General features: G+C 38.1%; 1 protein-coding gene across 1 annotated transcript in view; it reads left to right on the forward strand.

Moving 5' to 3' along the window:
* ZMAT4 (zinc finger matrin-type 4) overlaps nt 1–20,312 on the forward strand; it is a 274,740-nt gene extending 254,428 nt beyond the window's left edge. Inside the window, exon 6 of the mRNA XM_048226301.2 lies at nt 15,711–20,312. Coding sequence (XP_048082258.1) covers nt 15,711–15,726 — 16 coding nt within the window. The 3' untranslated portion in view covers nt 15,727–20,312. The remainder of the gene's footprint in view (nt 1–15,710) is intronic.
* Nucleotides 20,313–23,943: the final 3,631 nt, after the last annotated feature.

Consider the following 23,943-nt stretch of genomic DNA (forward strand, 5'->3'; position numbering starts at 1 on the left):
TGGAAATAAATACAGATGCTCCCTTTGGCATCTCCCTACTCTTCTGCCCCCTCACTTACCAGCTTCACTGCCCTTTGCAGTTCCTGACTACTTATGCCAACATTTTTAGTATGCCCAGCCTGACAAACATCTTGTTTCTAATAGTTCAAGTATATTAGATTCAAGTCCTTCGACACTTAGAATCTGTAATGATAGATTCATCTTACAAGCAAACCATTGACAGTGCTGTAGTTAGCTAATATGTTATTCCCACTACATTATCTCAGTGAAAAGATAAAAAATATACTTTAGGGAGTAGTAAAGTCGTATAGTTACATAAAGTTATAACTCTAATGATTTACATTTGAATAGCTTTTCCACTAATTTTACTGTTTACCAGTTACAAAGGTAACCCATTTATTCCTCACAGAAGTCCTATGTAGGAGATGTCCTAACCCCAGTTTAGAGATTACAGAACTGAGGCTCAGGAAGGGTGAGTCATTTTCTGTCTGTTTTCTATCTGACTTAGACGGTGTCAAGTGGCACCAGGACTCCAGACTCCACCCCAGTGTACGCCACTCTGCATCAGATGTCCTACAGAGACAATGTAAAGGGTATAGTTACTTGGAGTGGGGATCATGGTAGATTTTCACCAGGATGATTTCTACATGTGTCTGATTGCCTCCACATCATTGAGTTTGCCTACTACAGACACTGCAATTACTTTTGTTTTGGTCCAGACCCAGGTTCACTGGATGATGCTGCATCAGACCATGGTCTCCCCAAGACTATTTGTGAGCACATGCTGGCTTTCTTGATCCTCTTCCTTGGTCATCGTATATGTATAAGATAGTTTGGCTCCATTTGCAAAAATGCACTGCCAGCTTTCACTAGTGGATTTGGTCATCTCCTGAAAGGTTTGACTGTGTTTGTAGTTGGTGCTGGTTAGCAAATAAACTGAACCTGCAGGGGAAAACAAAAGAAAGGAAAGGAAATTGCAGAATCCTCTCAGAAACTTCTCTATCTTTGGATTTGTCATTTTAGAGTTTCTGATAATTTAGATGGGCTGACAGAAACTGCTGAACTTGAAATTGAATATCTTAAAGGACAGTGACCTTGGCCCAGCCCCAGGATTTCAGCATGTTGGAGGTGAAAGAACCTCTGGAATGGCTATGTCCATTTCTTCATTGAATAGATGAGGAAGTTGAGGCTTATGGGGGGCATGAAGCTACATGTGTAAATGTAGCTATTTAGCGGTAAATCCGGACCTAGATCATAATTGAATGCTTTTTTTGAGTTCATTTGTTGCATAGCATGTTTTAGGGGCTTCATAATAACATAATAATTGTCAAATAACTTGTTAAGAAAATTGCACTATCATTGAAATCCTATTTTTACCACCAGCAGGCCAGCCCAAGTACCAGAGTCCTTCCTGCCCCCTCAATGACCCCTGCATTGGTACAGACCCTATGCCTCCTCTGTCAGCTTCCAGCTCTCCCCTTCTCTATCCCAGCCTCACATCTCTCCCTGCAAGCTGGCTACATCCCATCCCACCATGCTTCACAGTCCCCTTCCCAGAAATCTGCTTCATACAGTATTTCTTTTCTTTTTTTATCACTTTGGTTCCCTGTCCTTCCTTTCCCTATGAGTTCACCATATACTCCACCAACACATGCTTCTGCCAACACATTTCTTTGCTTCTACTACTGTGCTTCATAGACTTTAACCCCTCTCTGCCTAAGGGCTGGCTTGAGGAGTGGCTTTCCACCTCTACAGTTGCTGATCTGGGAATACTAGGCATCATTTGGAATGATGGCCTCCGGGTTCTCAAAGGCATGCACTCCAGGACATTTACACATGAGCTGAAAGAGAGGAAGACAGTCTATCAAGAGTTTAGACATTTCTTCTTTCCTGATCTCTGAGCTTAGAGGCACTGAAATGTTTGAGAGTCAGCTATACATTATTTGAGTATAATAATTGCCATTCTCTCCATTAAACACATCCATTATTCTTCTTCATTTTATTTTGCATTTTGAGGAAAATTAGTGGATTTTACATAGTTGTAGAAGTTATAAAAAAAGAGCTCTGCAAGGGGTCTGGGAAGATAGGAGGATCCTAAGTTCACATCATACCATGAATACACCTAGATCATAGCCACATCAATGCAACTAACCCAGAAAATAACCAAAGACTGTCAGAACATACTCTCTACAGTTAAGCATAGAGAGGAGACCACATTGAAGATGATAGAAGGACAGAGATGTGGTCAGGAACCAAACTCCCTGTGAGACCAACCACAAACAGGAGGGATGCCAAGAGCATGGTGAAGGGCAAGGAGCACACCACACAGCAAGCATTTCAGACATGGGGGACTTGCCCTGGAAGATGAGTCCCCGTAACATTTGGCAGTAAGAACCACAGGGACTTAACTAGTTTTTATAATCAGTGGGGCTTAACTCTGAGTACTTTAAAAATCAGCAGGCTTAGCAATGGGAGAGCAACAGAGCTATAAGAAACTGAGTTCCTGCCCTTAAAGAACCAGCATAACATACAACCCTGTGGATACAGTATAGAAGCAGCAGTTTGAAAAGCACCTGGGGTATACTGGGAGGATATTTATTTACTAATCTCAGAACATGGACTGGATGTGGAGAAGTCTTTATGAAACTTCTCCAAGGGCAAAGGAGCTAGCTGGCACCATTTCTCCTCACCCCCCCCCCCCAACCTTCAGCCAAATACCCAGATAACTGTCAGAACCAGTGTGTGAACATTCATCACCTAGCTTCATAAAAGCACACCCTGCCCCCATGTTCTCCTGCAGATCTGCCCAACCAACCTACCAACTTGGTGGGAGTCCCTCTAAGGTGGCACCTGACATTCTGCAGGAAGCCCTAACAGTGACCAGCACTTGCCCTAGGTAGAGGGGAAAATACACACACCAGTTTGACTGCAGCCCCAGCAGTGGGTTGGAGGTAGACATCTGATCTCACTGCCAGCCCTACCCACCAACAAATACCTCATGATGTCAGGGGAAGGAGAGCCCCATAGCTTGGGGTACTGCAACTCCAATAGACAGACTAAGGACAGACATTTGATCTGATCCAACTACAAGCTCAAGGTAGTCCCAGACTAGTCCCTTAAGGCACAGGGACCAAGCCCTGCCCACAAAAGACAAAGGGGACCATTGCAACCAACTGTACTAAAAGCAAAAGCATTTCAATCACAAGAGTAGGGTGCACAAAACACACATAAGAGACACCCCTGAATCACCAGGGTCTCATGAATAGAGGACACTGCACTGCCAGACATGACAGGACCTCTTCTTCATAAGGCCACTACTTACAAGACCAGGAGAAATAGCTGACTTGTCTAATACATGGAAACAAACACAGAGAATTAGACAAAATGAAGAGACAGAGGAAAACATCTCAAATGAAAGAGTAGGACAAAATCACAGCAAAAAAGCTAAATAAAATGGAAGTAAGCAATATGCCTTATAGGGAATTCAAAGTAATTGTCATAAAGATACTGGACTTGAGAAAAGAGTGGAGGATCTCAGTGAGACCTTCAACAAAGAAATAGAAAATATAAAAATGAACCAGAGATGAAGAACTCAATAATGGAAATTAAAAATACACTAAAGGAAATAACAAGTAGACTAGAGAAAGCAGAAAAACAGATCAGCAAGCTGAACGACAGAGTAATGGAAAGCAACCAAGCTGAACAGCAAAAAGAAAAAAAAAGTTAATAAAAACAAGAATAGATTAAGGAAACTCAGCAACATCATCAAGCATAATAACATTCACATTATAGGGATCCCAGAAGGAGAAGACAGGGAAAGGGGGGCAGAAAATTTATTTGAAGAAATAATAGCTGAAAACTTTCCTAATCTGGGAAGGGAAACAGAAATCTACACCCTGGAGGCACAGAGAGACCCCAACAAAATCCAAGGAGATCCACCCAAGATACATAGAAAGTAAAATGAGAAAAATAGAAAGAATTTTAAAAGCAACAAGAGAGAAGAAAATAGTTACATAGAAGGGAAACCCCATAAGGCTATCAGCTGATTTTTCAGCAGAGACTTTGCAGGCCAGAAATGAATGGCATAATATATTTAAAATGCAGAAAGGAAAAAAACAAAAAAACAAAAAAACAAAAAACAAAAAACCTGTAGCCCAAAGTATTCTATCCAGCGAGGTTATTGTTCAGAATTAGAAGGAGAGATAAAGAGTTTCCTAGACAAACGAAAGTTAAAGGAGCTCATCATCACTAAACGAGCCTTATGAGAAATGTTAAAGGGAATTCTTGGAGTGGAAAGAAAAGTAGTAAGAATATTATGAGAGGATAAAAATAACTTCACAGGTAAATGCAAACATAGTAAAAGTAGTAGATTACTCACTTATATAAACAGTATGGAGGTTAAAACACAAAGCAGTAAAATCAATTTTATCTATAAAAATCAGTCAAGGGATTCACAAAATAAAAAGGATCAATAAAATTGATAAGACATTAGCTAGACTCATCAAAAAGAGAGAGAAGTTTCAAGTAAATAAAAGCAGAGACAAAAGAGGAGAAATAATAACCAACCCCCACAGACATACAAAGGATTATAAGTAATATAAAGGATTATATATTTTATGTGAAAAATTTGGACAATGTAGAAGAAATTGATAAATTCCTGGAAACATTTAAACTTCCAAAACCAAATCAGGAAGAAACAGAAAATCTGAACAGACTGATTATTAGCAATAAAATTGAATCAGTAAGCAAAAAACTCTCAACAAACAAAAGTCCAGGAACAGATGACTTCACAGGTGTAGTCAACCAAACATCTAAAGAATAGTTAATATGAATTCTTCTTAAACTATTCCAAAAATCAGAAAAGGAAAGAAAGCTTCCAAATTAATTCCATGAGGCCAGCATTACCCTAATACCAAAACCAGATAGACACTAAAGAAAACTATAGTCCAATATCTCTGATGAACATAGATGCAAAAATCCTCAACAAAATACTAGCAAACCAAACCCAACAATACATTAAAAAACAAAAATCATTCACCATGATCAAGTGGGATTTATTCCAAGGATACAAAGGTGGTTCAACATTTGCAAATCAATCAACATGATACGACACATTAATAAGAGATAGTACATAAGACCATATGATTATCTCACTAGATGCAGAAAAAACATTTGACAAAGTTTTTCTTCATGATAAAAACTCTCAACAAAGTAGGATTAGAAGGAACATACCTCAATTAATAAAGAACATAAATGAAAAACCCATAGCTAACATCTTCCTCAATGATGAAAAACTGAGAGCTTTTCCTCTGAAATCATGAATAAGACAAGGATGTCTACTCTCACCACTTTTATTCAGCATAGTACTAGAAGTCTTACCCACAGCAATGAGACAAGAAAAAGAAATAAAAGGCATCCAAATTGGTAAAGAAGTAACACTTTCACTATTTGCAGATGACACGATACTATACAAAGAAAACCCTGAAGACCACACCAAAAATTACTAAAACTGATAAATGAATTCAGTAAAGTGACAGGATACAAAATCAAAATACAGAAATCTGTTGCTTTTTTATACACTAATAATGAAGTAGCAGAAAGATAAATTAAAAACAAATCCCATTTGCAATTGTACCATAAAGGATAACATACCTAGGAATAAATTTAACAAGGAGATGAAAGTCCTGTATTCCAAAAACCATACAACACTGATGAAAGAAATTGAAAATGACATAAACAAAAGAAGAAATATTCCATGCTCATGAATTGGGAGAACCAATATTGTTAAAATGTCTGTACTACTCAAAGCAATCTATAGATTTAATGCAATCTCTATCAAAATGTAACATTTTTCACAGAACTAGAACAAATAATCCTAAAATTTATATGGAACCACAAAAGAACCTGAATAGTCAAAGCAATATTGAAAAAGAAGAACAAAACTGGAGGTACCACAATCCCAGATCTCAAGATATACTACAAAGCTATAGTAATCAAAACAGTACGGCACTGGCACAGAAATAGATGTAGAGATCAGTATAACAGAATTGAAAGCACAGAAATAAGCCGACGGTTTTATGATCAATTAATCTACAACAAAGGAGGCAAGAATATACAATGGGAAAAAGCCTTGTCAACAAATGGCATTGGGAAAATTGGACAGCTACCTGTAAAAGAATGAAACTGGACCACTTTCTTATGTCAAACACAAAAATAAATGCAAAATAGATTAAAGACCTAAATGTGAGACCTGAAACCATAAATCTCTCAGAAGAAAACGTAAGCAGTAATCACTTTGATATCAGCCGTAGACACATCATTTTAGATATGTCTCTTTTGTGAAGGGAAACAAAAGCAAAATTAAGCTATTTGGACTACATCAAAATGTAAAGCTTTGGCAGAGCAAAGGAGACCATCAACTAAACAAAAGGGAAACCTACTGAATGTGAAAAGGTATTTGCAAATGATATATCTGATAAGGGGTTAATATTCAAAATATATAAAGAACATATACATCAACACCAAAAAACCCAAACAATCCAATTAAAAATGTGCAGAGGACATGAATAGACATTTTTACAAAGAAGGCACACAGATATCCAACAGATACATGAAAACATGTTCAACATCACTAATAGGGAAATGCAAATCAAAACAACAACGAGATATCACCTCACACCTGTCAGAATGCTAAAATGGTAAACACAGGAACAATAACATAACAAGAGCAAGTGTTGGCAAAGATGTGGAGAAAAAGGAAACCTCGTGCACTGTTGGTGGGCATGTAAACTGGTGCAGCCACTGTGAAAAACAGTGTGGAGTTTCCTGAAGAAATTAAAAATAAAAATACCATAGATGATGGATAAAGAAGATGTGCGTACATATAAACACACACATATATATATGCATATTCCATTTTATATAGCTATATAAAATAGAATATTATTCAGCCATGGAAACAAATGAAGTCTTGTCATTTGCAACAACATGGGTGGATCTAGAGGGTGTAATGCTAAATAAGTGAAATGAGTCAGTCAGAGAAAGACAAATACTATACGCTTTTGCTCATATGTGAAATTTAAGAAACAAAGAAAAGAAGAGACAAAAAATATAGAGAATAAACTTGTGGTTGCCAGAAGGGAGGTAGGTGAAAAGATGGATGCATAGGTGAAGGGGATTAAGAATACACTTATCATCAGCGGCACTTGAGTGCCTCAGTCCATTAATCATCAGACTCTTGGTTTCGGCTTAGGTCATCATCTCAGGGTAATGAGATCGAGACCCACGTCAGGCTCCGTGCTGGGTGTAGAGTCTGCTTGGGATTCTCTCTCTCCCTCCCCCTCCCCTCCTCCCCCTCTGTGTGCCCTCTGTCTCTAAAATAAATAAATAAATGAAATCTTTAAAAAAAAAAGAGTACTCTTACCATGATGAGCACTGAGTAATGCATAGAATTGTTGAATCATTATGTTGTACACCTGAAACTAATATACCACCATATGTTAATTGTACTTGAATTATATATACCTACATATATACATAATACTTAAAATTGTATATATGTATAAATATACATAAAAGAACATATAAAAGAACTATGTTTATGTTTGAAAACATACCTGATTTCAGATACTTTTGCTGTTTCTAGACCAGCAATGTCCAATAGAACCCCCTGTGATGACTGTCTCTATTCTATACAATGTAGTTGCCACTAGCCCCATGTGGCTATGCAGCACTTAAAATGTAGGCAGTGTGACTGAAGAACTGAATTTTAAATTGCATTTAATTTCAATTATTTTATATTTAAATAGTCACATGTAGCTACTGGGTAAGATAGTGGACAGTATAGTCTGGACCATTTTAGCCTTTTTTTGTTTGTTTTTTTGGCAGGAGGGAACATTGTGTACCCATCAAATATTAGCATTCATCCCTCCCCCACTATCTTTGTGGTATATGCTATTGTTTTCTGTGATTCTTTACCTACCCTGGAAACGTGTAGAACCAGAGCTGCCCTTGGGGTCCAGAAAACATATTTTACTTCAACACCCTGTCTTTCTTTCTGCCAATTACATAAGAGACAGTAATCTATTTAGTGTAAAGCAGGGGCCCGTGTAGCAGAGTAATACTAATACTAGTAATGATAGTAAGAGACAACCTTGATTTGTTGTTCCATACGGACCAGGTACATCATACTTCCATGTATACTAACTCATTTCAACTTCATAGCAGCCTATGAGACCTATGCTATGATTACATCATACCCATCTAATGGATCAGGAAACTGAGGTAAAGTCCACAGAGCTACTGAGTGCCAGATCTGGCATTTGAGGTCTGGCATTTGATGGTAGAGCTCATTCTCTGACAACTTCAGTGTCCAGAGTTTTTACTGGGATTCCATTACTTATGATAAATGATAGATTGAATTCTTGGCTACATGACTGAACTCGATCTTCAGCCCCTCCTCCTCTCTACAGAGGTCATGATGTCATTTGGCTCAAAGCCTCAACCCACTAATCACATGGTGGATCTTTCCACCATGGCCAGCCTCCATCTTGAAATTATGTAGGGACTCACTATGAGTCACCTCATTAGCATAAGCTGTCAGGGCCCACTATGAATAACAAAGGCATTCTTATCATTTTATTGATGGTTTTCTTCCTGTGCAAAAGCTTTTTAGTTTGATGTAGTCCTAATTGTTTATTTTTGCTTTTGTTTCCCTTGCCCTGAGGAGACAGAGCCAGAAAAACATTTCTATGGCTGATGTTAAAGAGGTTACTGCCTAGGTTTTCTCCTGGGAGTTTTATGGTTTCAAGCATCACATTTAGGTCTTTAATCCGTTTTGAGTTTATTTTTGTGTATGGAGGAAGAAGGTGGTCCAGTGTCACTCTTGGCAGGTAGCTGTCCAGTTTTCCCAACACTGTTTATTTACTGTATATTCTTGCTTCTTTTGCCATAGATTAATTGACCATTAAAGTATGGGTTTATTTCTGGGCTCTCTATTCTGTCCCAATGATCTATGTGTCTATTTTTGTGCTAACACCATACTGTTTTGACGACTACAGCTTTGTAATGTGTCTTGAAATCTGAAATTGTGATCCCTCCAGCTTTGTTCTTCCCCAGGTATGCTATTGCCTCCTCTGTCATAGATGAATTAACTATACATTTTATGGTGACAGAAGGTAACTATTTGTATCATGGTGAGAATTTCATGATGTATATGTTCTACCCCTGGATCTAATATAATATTACATATCAATTATATTTCACTTAAAAATAAATAAATAAGTACACACAGAGAAAAAAAAGCCAACTGTTGCTTTGTATATGTTAAAAACAAAAATGAAAAACAAAAAGTAAAGACACTCCTAATAATTGGGGAATTCCAAGGGCTTATCTCCACCCCAGGAACTTGGGACAAAAAAACACAAATTCTTTATTATGTAATGGCTACCTCAGAAATGTTCCTTTCAAATGATTAAGAGTAAAGATAAGGACAGAAGAATCTCTAAATTTTTTGTACTTACTGGATATATTCATATATACTCTCTCATTTAATCCTCATGACACTCCTGTGTGGAAGATACTACTGACATCTTGGTTTTATAGATGGATAAGTCGAAACTAAATAAAGTTAAAAACATGGTACATAAATATCCAACTAGTAATAATAGGTGTTGGTGTTTATTTTTTAATTCCTTTTAACTATTTTTTAAGGTTTTATTTATTTATCTGACACAGAGAGAAAGAACACAAGCAGGTGGGGCAGCAGGCAGAGGGAGAGGGAGAAGCAGGCCCAGGCAAGAAGCCTGATGCAGGGCTGGATCCCAGGACCCTGAGATCATGACCTGAGCCAAAGACAGATGCTTAACTGACTGAGCCACCCTGGCACCCCCAGGTGTTGGAGTTTAAAATCAAGTTTTCTAACTTTAAATCTCAAGCCCTTTGAATCTATAAGAATAGTAGACAGAAATAAGAATAGAAATGTTTTGAATTCTTAGTTGTTTTTCTTATCTATAAAGGAAGGCCAGAAGTGGATTTGCCCAAGATATAGGACAGGGAACTGAGGAATGTGACTCTCTGGGAGTCACGCTTCTTCCCAACATCCCAATTGATTCCTCCTCTGGTCTCCTGTGTTTTTTGGGGAAGGTTATGCATTGATTCTGTGTCAGGCCTTATTGCAAGCATTGAAAATACAGAAATTGAGTCCCAGGTTGCTTTGAGAGAGGGCAGACAGTAAACAAAAGATGGCAAGATGATGTGGTTAGAGAAACAGTAGAGGAAAGCATGTAGGATGGGCCCTAACTAGGACAGGGTGGGGAAGAGGGCATCAGGAAACAGTTCCCGCAGGAGACAAAGTAGGAGCTGAAGCCTAGAAACAAACCAGGACTAACCAGGCCTCCGGGACTAACCAGGCCTATAAGCAAATGGAAAAAGGGTACTGGGCTCTCACCTAGGTCTAGGAGGCTGATGGGTCCTGGTGATGCTCCAAATCCCAGTGCTTTGCAGCTCCCTTGCTCTGTTTGCATTTGCCCCAGTTGTGGCTAGAACCCCATTGTAGGAGGAGTGGAGTCTGCGGTGTGAGGATGTAGGCCTCAGAAATGCTAAAATTTACAGGTGTGTCAGCGGCTCCATTGAGTTTTTCATCTATAAAATGAGGACTTAGGACTTTCTTATATGATCCCTGGGGTCCTTCTGCTTCTAACATTTCATTATTTTGTGATTTTATGAAAAATGTTTTGCAAAGCAAATGAATAGTGTAAACAAGATTATAGAGAGAATATTTGCCTTCTTAAGGGAATAAATTGTTCTCAAGCACTTTAGAGCATTCATTTGCATATAAACAATGCAAAATCTATATAAACAGAGGAGGCTTGTTTTCTTAGGTGTTTTGGTAAGTTAATTACAAATCATTCTTGTCAATTTTGCTAGTCGTGTAGTAGGAAGTGATGGACTTGCATTCATTTTAAATATTCTATATTTTTGAATATTCACAGCTTCTTGAATGCTCATAGTATCTGACTTTTCTCTCAATTAGCTTGAATTTTCTTAAATGATTTATTTATTCAATGGGTTATAAATATATGGGATTTGTTTTTCTAAGAAGGATTTGGAGAAATTCATCTTGCGATACCCATATGTTAGAGGTGCCAACTGAACACCCCACTTTCAGTTCTCTTGAGTTGGCATGGGACTACCCAACAAAGTCTACAGCAACCTTTGTTTTTAACTCCCAATGTCTTGTGGTCTTTCTACATCTTTCTCCCCCTACACATTTGAGTGCTTCTCCCCTCCACCACCACCCCATATCACTCAGACTGCATCAACTTCCACTAACAGTTAATATTTCACAAGTATTTTATTTGTCTAGACAAATTTCAAAGATCAGGGTGTCATGCAGAGGTAGCACCATGTACAGAACAAATCCATTTTCCTGGTTCCATTCTCTCCATGCTTCATCTTTTCTCCCACATTTTTTTTCTCTTCTCCTCTTTCTTCTCCAGCCCCCCTCAACCCCCTGCCATTCACCATTCTCAGAAGCAAGACACATTGCACCCCTTGTCTGAAGCATAACAGTATACTGATCACTTGCTATGGCTTGGGCATTTTCTTGAGATTTTGTTCTCTACTCCCTAGTGGCTGCTCAAAACATTGCAACTGCATTTGGTTGGGTCCACGTAAGTTCAGGAAAGGATATTTTAAGGAAGCCTGCTTCCACTAAGAGGACTGGGAAAAGCGGGAGAAGCCCATAGGTGAAGGATGAGCTCCCATGAACAGCCTGTGCAAACCGTAGAAGCACATGGGAACGTGGCAGGTCCGGAAACCTCAAGTAACTCCCTGTGATGGGAGTTTAGCATGGTTACAGGGATCACTGACAAAAAGATGAAGCTGGAGGAGAAGATGGTGGTCACATCACAAATGACTTTTGTGTATTACATTTCTCTCCAGTAGGCAGTGGGAACTCAGTGAAGCACTACAACACCAGTGTGATGATTCAGCAGAGCTGGTTGCAAAGATGCCAGGGAGAAGCCAAGTGTCATGTCAAGGGCCTGGAATCTGGCACAGGGAGAGGGTGCAGAGGACATGACACATTTCAGAATGAAATGGGAGGACAATAAGACTTATGGTTGATTGGTTATGAGGTAGGGGGAAAAAAAAACAAACCCGGGAAAACATTGAATTTCTGCCTTGAGCTCTTATTTGTTGGGTTAGGGAATGTAGGAAAAGAAAGAATAGAAATTGGGAGAAGCTTGATTTGGGAAATCTAGTTTAATTTGGTTTATCTGTGTCCTATGTAATAAACTGAGTAAGTCCTTGGATATTATTCATGGCACATCTCAGGCAGTAGATTGAACACATTCAAAGTCATGACTGTTCAGTGGCATGTGGTGGAAAGTGTCTAGAACATAGCTCCTCATCCAACAAACCTAACACATTCTGGCCACATCATTTCATAGACGCCATGGTCCATGATTTCATTTCTCATGTCCCTGTAAACTTGCTGTCTGGTATCAGACACCAGGCTTCATCATGGTTGAGGATACACTGCTTTGTTTTTTAATTGGCTTATTGAACAGTTTAAATTCAGGGTGGGATAAACACATCAATTTTTTTCCAGTAGCCATCTCCAAACACAATGTGTCAGTACACATTCCCCATCCTTCCCCCCTACCTTGATAACATCTCATAAAGACCACATACATTGGTCATTTTCCATGATGAACACAGTTCAATCTCAGTATTGAAGACTCCTTTTTAGGTAAGAAGAATGAGATCTTGCCATTATAGGTAGACTTAGAGGGTATTGCTAAGTGAAATAAGCCTGACAGAAAAAGACAAATGCCATATGATTTCATTTTTTTGTGGAATCTAAAAAACAAACAAAGAAATTTTTAAAATGTGGAAACAGAGCCATAAATACAGAGAACAAACCGGTGGTTGCCACAGGGTAGGATGGAGGGGGGGATGGGCAAAATGGGTGAAGGGTAGTGGGAGGTACAGACTTCCAGGTATGGAATGAATAAGTCAAGGGGATGAAACATAGAACATAGTGAATATAGTCAATGGGATTGTAATAGGATTGTATAGTGACAAACAGTAGCTACAATTGGGGTGAGCACAGCATGTGTAGAGTTGTTGAATCCCTCGGTTGTACTTCTGAAACTAGTGTAACACTGTGTGTCAACTATACTTCAATTACAAAAAAAAAAAAAAAAAAGTCCTTACCAGTATACATAAGACCTCATGCCCAGTTTGGAGCACCACCCTCTCTGAACTTTCCAGGTCTGAATGGGCAAAAGGGTAGCTAGTACAAAGAGAACCTTTTTGACTTAACTGGTCCAGCAAATGTGCTTCTCATTAGGCTTGGGATCTCGGAATGCAGACTGACCCCACAAGGCCATCAAGTCTCTGTGTAGGAGGAGCTCCCACAGGGGCTGGGGCTTACAGAGTCGATGGAGCCCCACAGGTCACAGACATGGACATTTCTCTCTTTGGAAAGCAGAATGTACCCATTCCAAATTGCTGTAAGTTTTTCTAACTGCATTCTAAGACCCGAAGAAAAGTACCTAGTAACCTTCAGTGACATTCTTTTTAAGTGAAGTGACATCTATGTTGTATCATTTTTATGATGATATATGTCAAAAATACAGGGAGCTCTATGAGTGTGTTGGTACATATACAATGCAATTGAAAGTCTCTTCAAATGGAATTAAACTTCAGACTCTGAAAACAGAGACTGTCCCTCACCACAAATGGAAACTGTATAATGAATTCTTTTATCCCTATGCCTTTCTTCAATTTTCTATTTAAAGAAATTTCTGAAAATACATGAATTATGCAGCTTATCTCTCAGATGAAAAAGAATTTTCTTCTTGGATTGGATGGCTGCATATTTATTAATAGCAGTAAAATTTTCCATGTTCTTTTGTATCAAATGGGATGCTGACTAAAATATGAAGGAGCCTTTTCAGCAATAATAAGAGTAACGGATGAATAATTCTAAAAGCTATATGGAATTGAAAGACATTTTAATTTGTCATTACTTCTGTGTTCAGAAAGGATATGAATAATCATTATGACTATAAAAAGGACGAGTGTGATATTTTTGCTCATTATGGGATTAAGTTCTTAATATACCACTTTTACTATAAGTTAAAAAAAAACAAACCGCTTTTAGTTTCCTCTAATGATGTAATCATAACTGAAGACTGCTCAGCTGAGTGTGTGTTTCGTCCTCTCACTGTTACACGGAGGTGTGACACTTTAAACTCATTTTAATTTGAAAAGTGTTGATCTTTGCAATTTATAAAAATTAGATTATACTTGTTTGCTTAGTGAGAACTTTTAACCTTTATGTCACATTAACACACGAAAATAGCAAGGACTGTAGAATTTCCTCAGGTCATGACTGGATGGAGCAGAAACTGAATATGGGATACCAAAACAGGATTTTTCTTTTTATAACAACCATTTAAAAGTGGCTGTGCTTATCAGGGTCATTCAAAGGCAAAATTCCAAAGCAATTTTTTTTTTTTACCCAGAAATGCATATAGTTTCTGTTTTCTTTTGGTTTGCATTATACAACAACATTCAAACTCTTATCCGCATCCTAAGAATATTCTCTGACAGCACTTTTTTTGGAAAATAAAATTTCAAGATATGCTATGTGCTTCTAGGTGAGTGATAGAATTCTCCTTTGTAGCTTGTGAATTTTCATTTACCAGATTTCCACTACAATATTTAGCACTTAGTGATGAGGGATAAGAGAATCTATGGGAGGATTCTAACCTGCTCCTGCACTTTTGCCCCCCTCCCCTCTAAAAATATAGCTTTAGGGATAATTGTCAACTAGGAGCAGAGACTGGGCAGCCTCACTGCTGCCAGAGGACATGTTCTATTCTGTGAGAGAAATTCTCTGCACAGCATGTCAACAAGTCTTTTGATTCTCATCTTTCCCAGGGTTCAGCCCCCATCCCTAAGCAGCTGTGTGAAGATGTGCCATTGCCTTAGCCAACTGAAGACTCAGTGTTCTCACTGTTAAAATGGGAAGAAATGACATCCAAATTAAAGGTGGTTGTGGGGATTAAATTATAAGTAAAGTAATGTGAAGTTCTGGACACATAGTAGGCATTCCATAAATGGTAATATTTTCTTATCTTAAAGGAAAACAAAACCAAAAACCTTTAAGAATTAGCTACCTATTTAATTTTACTCAATACTTTTTGAGAGTAAAGCCAGAAAACATATTTTTTTTCCTATTTATCTAAAGGGGAGAATTCTGAATGAATTGAGAATGTGGTTTATAACAATAATCTGAAATCTAAATGCTATAATGTTGTTCTCCCTCCCACCAAGAGGGTTCTACAAGTCATTATATCTGAAACTTAAGGATGGGTCTAAGTGGTCCACCATAAATATAAGCCAATTTGTCATTCTCATTTTAAGAACTTTCATAATGAATTTAGCTTCTGGATTGACAGGATTGAGACATATATTTCCTTGTATATACATAGAGATGACATTGGTAATTGAGTTATTATATTTACAGGTTATTTAGAATGTAAAAGATTCATCATATAAATTTGACTTTAATTTGATGGCTAACGTCATGTGGGGGAGAGACTGAAAGAGAAAGAGGGGAAAGGAAGGAGAGAGTAGGGTTGGAATATGTAATTATGAAAGAAGGTAAGACTGTGTTCCCTTCTGTCTTATAGCCTGAAGAATAAGTAGTGAAAACATCAATCAAGAGATGAGAAAAAAAAATGTCAGGATTTCTCTGCCTGGAGAATTTGCTTATCAACCACCAGAGGAGGATTCTTTCTTGAACAATGAACATTTCTTATGAGGATTCACAAATTAACATATGACTAATCTTAGTTTTGGAGAGTGAATGAGCTTTCTTGCTTTCTTTCTTTTAATTTTGTGGTAAGTTATGATATTTGGATGGATTTTTTAATTCTTTCCTGATGATCTATTTAGCACATGTTCTAAATTATAATCCTATAGCAAACAGTGGGAACATCACTCAAACTTAAAGACAGTGGGAAGATCTAAATTTATTCTAGATTTCTTCAACATAAATTATTCCATTAAATCTTTGAGGATTGAGATTTAAAGCACCTTTATCAAGAAATACACATTATTTTTTCATCACGCTAAACATGATTGGTGGCAACATGCACGGAACCAGAACGAGTCACTACTAGCAGAAGATACATAATGGACACAAATACCACTCCTTCATTTCACCTTCAAAATGGTGGACGAGGTTAGCCATCTGAATGACAAGAATAAAGAGGGTGAATAAAGGAAGAAGCCCATCCTTTTTTCTGATCACTCAAAGAAACGTTTCTCAAGGTTAAGCCAAGTCCTCTTTGCAAGCTGCCAAAATAATAGCTTAGGAAAAGAATTAGTTTGCCTGCATGGTGATCCTCTTAGGCAAAAATGTCTTCACAGCAGTTGACCTTGATGAAATGTTTTCCCAAAGGCATCCAAGAGAAGAATTACAAACCCCCGAATGAGAGGGAAATAAATGAGTATTTCTTATGAAGTTGGCCTGCACTGTGGGCTTTGATGTGGGTCCTGATGATTTAGGGAGAATTGCGTAAGTTCTGGAGAAATGACAGCCTTGGGTATAGTGAGTCCCCCTATTCCTCTATTCCTCACTGAAGTCCTCTCGCTGAGCCAAGGTTCAGTCACTTTGGCAAGAACACTACTGGCCAGTATGACAGACTGGAAAACTGTTCCTCTCTGATGGGGAATGCCTCTGAGTGTAAATTCTAAAGCTTTCTCCGGGTTTAACTCTTCTCCGTCGTGACTGGATCTGGTGTCCTGCAGGCTGGCTGCAAAGCCAGACGTTTAACTCCTCTCCACAGTGTTTCTCAGTGTTCTGACTGGGGTTGCCCTTTGTACATTGTGACCACAGGCAATTGATCTCCTGGTGTCAGGATTTTCCGGGCGTCCCTTGTTTTTCCACAGAGAGCTGAGGTGGTTACAACTCAGTGAGCAATAAATGAAATGACTTAGAAATGCACAGTGTTGTTATGAAGGTGTTTGAAATTTGGCACCACTCCCTTGAGAGGGCCCACTCAGGAGGGACCAGGGTTGCTAGTTTCTGTGCCTACGGGGAGAAGCAGCTGCACCAGCCACGTGCTGTCCCGTGGGAAGGAAGGAGGGTTTGATGGGAAGCAATCTATCTTGCCGTTTTGGAAAGCACACAACAGAGCTGCAAACCTGCAATGATGACTTTTCTTCCAGTGTGTGAAATAATGCTTTATTTGTCAATTCCGCTGTAAAATAAGCACTGTCCAAGTAAAAAAAACAAAACAAACAAACAAAAAAACAACAAAAAACCAAACAAACAAAAAACCCAAAAAACAAACGAACAACAGCAACAAAAAAACCAACTTTGTTTCTGTTTATGTTTAGTGAGTGAGCTCATACCTTCAAGTGTTTTGTTTTGTTTTGTTTTTAATAACCTGATAGAGTTGAGCCTGTGAATATAGATCTCTTCTGCTTTACAGAGGGGCTATGCCAAACCCTTTACAGATAAGCTTCCAGATAGAATAATCAGATCATTTCAGAATTCCTCATCTAAATACCATTGCTCCTTGGCAACCTGTCAAGTGAAAGTGAATATCCTGCCAGAGATTTTGCTTGTTTGTTTTCAAATTTTTTTTTATTTTTGCATAAATAAGGGAAACGATTGTTCTAATGTACCATGGAGTTGACGTATTAAGTCTTAAACAAGAAGAGCCAATGAATGTTATTTATATATTCGGAAGTCTTAGATAGAGACACTTCTGCTCGGAAAGCTAGCTATTTGTTGTTCTTTCTGTTCTTATTTATTGTTAGTAGTAGTAATAGTATAGTATGGTTATATTTGTTTAATTAGGTCATGTCTTACATTCAGATTCATTATGGAACCCGTGGGAGTGAGATGTAGGATAAATATTTTCAAATAGCCAAATTAATTCCAGCAGAGAGGAACAGACCCATGGAACCTGGTGGTTGTAGAGGTGTTCGGGTAAGGCCACCTGATGACAGCAGAGATTCCCAGGGAGATAAGAATGAGTCCTGGGATTTCCCGTGAAACCTCAATTCAAGGGACCTGGGGGAGAACCCTATCTATTTGAAAGAAACTATCCAAATCATCAATATATAAAGTATTTTCACTGTTCCAGAGTACTTGGAGTCATGGCAACTAAAGTAACCAACTACTGACATTTGAAATTTCTTCCAATGAAGGAAAAATGATGCAAAATTAACATAATGCAAAAGCTTAATGTATTAATAATTTTAATAATCCTTATATTAGAGTATTTTTTTCTTTGTATTTAAAAAGATACTTGCTAAGTGGTTGAAATCGTCTGTGTCTTTGTATAGAGACAAAATACTCCTACGGATCTGGTTGTTCAATTCGCTTAACTTTTCAAAGAGGCTTTCTTCTTCAAGCACAGAGGTAAGCTTCTGGCCAGCACCTGTGCCAGTGGCCACAAATGCCATGGTAGTGAAGCCCAAATTAATGAGTTTTCATTATATATAACCGCAGCCCAGTGCACAAATAAATACCATCATAAAGCAATCTGCTAAGTAGAGAGGACCACGGTGATCCCTTTTGCTGATAAAAATAGTAATAAAACTCTCATCTGCAATTGCTTGACCACAAAGACCAATATAGGATTTGTTTTTTCATTTGCCTCTTGGATGACATATAAACATAAATTGGAACTGCAAGTGTCTTTATACCTTTCTACTGCATTGAGTTTATTAGACCATTCAGACAAGAGAAGAAGACTCTGAGACAGATGAAAAATGCTAATACTCCCAGAGGCAAACTTGAGCCCCGGACAGTGACCATACCTCCTCCAAAGCTGATCTTTGAGTGAGGTGTTACTGACAAGTCACTGCAAGCACAGCATACTGAAACTCCTGTAACAAACTTTCTATACTGTCAGGTAGTGAAATAACAGCCCTCTCTACATTCCATCCAAGCTAAATATTCATTGTTTGACCAGCTTGTACAAAGAATTGATTGTTGTTCTTTTGCAACCAGAATGAGAAAGGTTTGATCAACATATTACTAAGGGGAAAGTTTTATTTTTTTCTTTTTTGGCTTCTTACCTAATTTATTCATACTAAAGTCATGCTAAACTACCTCATAGGTTTGTGGTGTTAATTAGCTAATTAATAAACGTCAAGTGCTTAAAAATATAAATCTCTATATAAATGCTGCCTTAGTTGGCTTTCTAGTTTAAGATATGCATGTCAAATTAACTATCTATATATTTCATTGTAATATTCATGTTGGTAAATTTGTCTTCAAATTTAATATATAAATATCTTGGTGTAAAATGAAACTCTGAGAGCCCCAGAATGGACTCAAACTCAAGTCTGGCAAATGTAGCACCTAGAAGTAAACAAATGTACCTAGAAGTAAACCAAAATGTTTTCTTAAGCAGATTTTAAAGCAGGCCTTCTCAAGGGTTGGGGATGGGGGTTGTCAACACTGGTTTTAAAGAGAGTATTAAGTAATTTTGTATTATAATAGTTAAAATGCCAACAATTATCAATGACTTATATTTAAAAATTAATTGCAGTGGGTTTAAGGTCATGCTTGTGGTGACATGTTCAGTAAAGCATAGAGGGAAGAGTCATAACGAGTCCACATGTTTCTGAATACCTGCAAGAGAGGTTGTTTGGATGGACATCTGCTTTGGTTTGTATCTTCCTAGAAAAACTTTGAAAACTGTTTGTTTGTTTTTTTAAAGGATACAGCCTAAACAGAAAAGAAAGGAATTAATGTCTCATGGTTTCTTAGTAGCATCATCTGAAGGGTCTACGGCAACTATTTAGAAACTAATTTTACCATGGCTCTACTCTGCTGCCATGTTTTCCCTGTATGATTAATTACTCCTTAGCCACTGTTCTGAGTAGCAGTTTTATTTGCTAATTTCAAATGCCTCAACTTAATTACCAATTCATTCTGACCTTTAAAAACCACATTATATAATCTTCAAATTATATGAGTGAAGGAAAAAGAAGTCCTATTTTACCTGTCCCCCCACCTACAACTATCACTAACAGGTTACATTGTTTCTGAAGAACAGTCTAACTATTGCTATAGGTCAAACTTTGACATCATCTGCGGTTGTTTGAAGACCATCTCAAATATCCTCATTGCACAGGTGGGCACTAGGCTCTGCAGAGGCTGTTTCAATTTCAGAATGTTTACGTAATGTACAAATGTAGGACATTTGGCTGCTAAATTTATTCCTTTTTTAATTAAAGAAATAAAAGTGAAATTGATACGCACAATAATGAATTCCCGTCTTGCATCCTTGCTATTTTCTTAGCACATTTTCTACTTGAATTGTCATTCTTCAAATGATTAAAAGTCTGACTGTTAGACTACCAATGATGGTAAGATAAGGTTTCCTGTAATGGTCAACTCGGTGACCACCTATTCTGTTTTGAAATCAAATGTTTTACTGTATATTCTTGTATTTCTTGAAGTTGTCTTCATAGCTAAGAGTAAGGGTTAATCAGTGTGCATAACAACATTAGCGTTAATGATTTTATTATTGATAGTCCAAAGTCACCATGTTGTGTCAACCCCATGTCCTATCAGTCCACTACTCTAGCTGTAACTCATCTCCAAGAAGCTCAGAATGGGAGGATGGGATTAGCCTCCTTAGTATTAGTTCCAAGGAAATTATTAATGTTGCATATGTATAAGCAAGGTAGTAGGGATCTTCCTCTATTTTGTCAAAAATATAATCTCCTCGTTTGTGCATAAGAATAATGGATTGAACGGCAGTCGTCATGGAAGGAGGGCAATCTACAGAACTCTTATTTTACACAGAACTGTCAGAACATCAGAGAGAGCACATCTTGAAGAGAAAAGACAATCTCTGTCCTCTACGTGTCCAGCTGGCTTCCGGAGCAAGAATAAGTGGTTCAAGTTTTCCCTCCTTTCTTCTTCTGAATTAATTCTTCTTGTCACTAACTGATTGACTTTGTGGCTATCATGTTGATGGACCATAAGGAGCACATATTCAGAACTTTGGAGTACCTTGTGCTTTTCTCCACTGCTCTGTTGCTCACCTAGAACTTGCTGTTATTTAAAAAAAGTGTTAGTAACAGGAAAATATAGTCAGTATATGGAGAATATTTGCCATTTCAGCAAGTTTCTACTTTTGACTCGATATCTTTTTTTAAAGCCTCTGTCTTCATTATCCACTTCTTTACCATTTAATTTAAGGCCAATTAGAAGCCTATCTCCTACCTCTTTATATAAGCTACCATTTCTCTGTGTCCTTTAGATGTAGAGAGTTTAATTGTGATGAAGCTAATAAGTACCCTTTACAAGCCATCCGTGGGGGTGTGGTAATAAGGTGAGTGTTCCACCTGAGGAATTGCATCAGCCCTTTACTCTTTGATAGTTTTGAAGTGTGAATGAACCACGTACTTGAGCTTTTCTCCCAGTTACTCACTGGTTCAGAAACTTCCCATTTTCCCAGATGAATGGTAAGCCTCTCTGGGAGGACTTAAACTCAATCCTTACCCATTTTTGTATAGTAACACGTGTCTCCGCTACTATAACACCTTTCTCTGTAGATGCTGAGCACAAGACAGTGCAGTTCCCACTTTTTGTGAATTTTGGATATTCTCTGACATATTGCTGGGATTTGAAGAAAACAAATCATTTCTCCTTTGCAACGATCTGCTTTAGCCAAAGATTTTTTTTTTTTTGAGAGTAGAGATAGACACCCCAGAGAGCAAAAACCAAAACCAAAATCTATTTATCTTTTTTTTTTTTTTGCAAACTCTAGTAATCCAGTTTATAACAAACAAGTGCTAAGGAGTTGCATGTGCTATGTTCATCATATATGCATATAGTAATTAGTAGTTACTTAGAGAATACTAAATTTCAGATAATGCATAAGCTATAGGGGAAATGTATCAGAATTAAAACAAACCTGGATTTAGAATATGGTTCTGACATTTCCTTACTCTACGATCTTGGACAAATTATGTAAGTTTTCTGAGCTTTAGTTTCTCAATGTTTAAAATGGGGCTAATGGTACTTTTCTTACAGAGTTACAAATGTTAAAGAACATAAAAATTTCATGTTGTCTTCTCCCCTCTTTTCCACCATCCAACTAGCTAATAATTATTCAATGTAAAATAGACCCATGCAGTGTGAGAGCTGGAAGACACCTATAAAACTATCTTGCCCATCTCTCATTTTGCTCACTCACATTTCAAAAAAAGGGTGGGGGAAGGAGAGAGGGAGGCAAACCATAAAACAGACTCTTAACTATAGAGAACAAACTGAGGGGTTTGGAGGTGAGGGGCGCAGGGGTTGGGCTAAATAGGTGATGGGTATTAAAGAGGGCACTTGTTTTGATGAGCGCTGGGTGTTGTAAGTAACTTGATGAATCACTAAATTCTACTCCTGAAACTAATATTACACTATATGTTAACGAACCAGAACTTAAACAAAAACTTGAAACATTTAAAAAAAGAATATATATGAAAAAGTATGTATTTATATATACATTTATTTATTTTTCTCTTTTTTTAAAGCTTGTTTTGTTTTGTTTTTGAATGAAAGAGCACAAGCGGAGTGGGGCAGAGGGAGAGGAAAAAGCAGACTCTCTGATGAGCAGAGAGCCAAAACCCCGCCCCCCCCCCCCGGGATCATGACCTGAGCCAAAGGCAGACGCTTAACTGACTGAGCCACCCAGGCCCCCTACACTTATTTATATGTATTCTTTGTATAGCATTAAAAATTATGTTGTGTAGCCAAAAACAACAACAACAACAACAAAACTTACATGTTGAGATAGAACCTTACATGGGAGAGGGTTGATGCTGGTATAACTCCAATAGGGAACAGCTTCCCAGAAGAGCAGAGCCCAGAGTTTCAGAAGCTGTCAATGTGAATTCCCAAAGGACACCTTTCTCTGTCTCACTTCCTCTGCTTGCCCCCACCTCCACCCCAGGCTGGAGCTCTGTCTACCTGTCAGGCTCTGACTCAGTGCAAGGACTGCACAGTTGCAACTAGCGAGGAAAGCTCATGAGAGCTTTGCTCTAACACAGAAGGATAAGACTTATGACTCCTCACCGTGTTCCCATAGGCAGAGCATCCGCATCAGGCAGAATTCAGCACATATTTTTACATGGTATTTGTACATAGTCTACATGCATGTATGCAAATAAATATGAACCTATTACCACATGACCTATTCATTTTTATACTTTTGTCTATTTTTTGATAAGACGCAGGATGAATAGCACAGCTGTGGAATATTTCCTTTTGTTCCTTTGTCTTATGATAGGAGCTATTTAACTGTAAAAATGAAGCTGGATTTATGACTGCCAGTCTGTTGAGTGGTAATAAATGTCAGACAGACATTGCTGAGTCATAAACTTTGTGAGTTTGAGCTTAACCTACTGCATAAATCAGCTTACTAGACACGAGCCCCCTACTTCAAAAAGTTAACTTACTACAATGGTCATGAAGTTCAAAGATCTTCCAGCTCTCTAAACATGTCCGCCCTTTGGCACCCTAAATTTGTCTTCATTGTTAACTGACTAGAGTTCCCTATGCATTTGCTCAGAAATCTGACCTATGATTCAAGTTCTCTGTATCATAGATATTAGAGAAACAGGGAGGTATTGGTGCATAGCCAAAACACTCATCCCTGGGAGTGGATGAGTGAATTCCTGTGTGGTTGGAGCCACCTTACTTCTGCCCAGTCATGTTAGGGGCACCATGGGGTTAGGAGTCCCCCTTGTCTCTGAGCAAATGAGAGCCCTGCCTGGCAGCGAGCCGGGTTTGGGAATATACTGTTGCCTTCTGCCTGCAGGCCTAGAGGACCTCAGCAATTCAGAATAGACATTCAAGCAACATCAGGCCGTGTCTCCCTGTGCAGCCCT

This window comes from Ursus arctos, unplaced genomic scaffold, assembly GCF_023065955.2.
Source record: "Ursus arctos isolate Adak ecotype North America unplaced genomic scaffold, UrsArc2.0 scaffold_27, whole genome shotgun sequence".
NCBI classification, from domain to species: Eukaryota; Metazoa; Chordata; class Mammalia; order Carnivora; family Ursidae; genus Ursus; species Ursus arctos.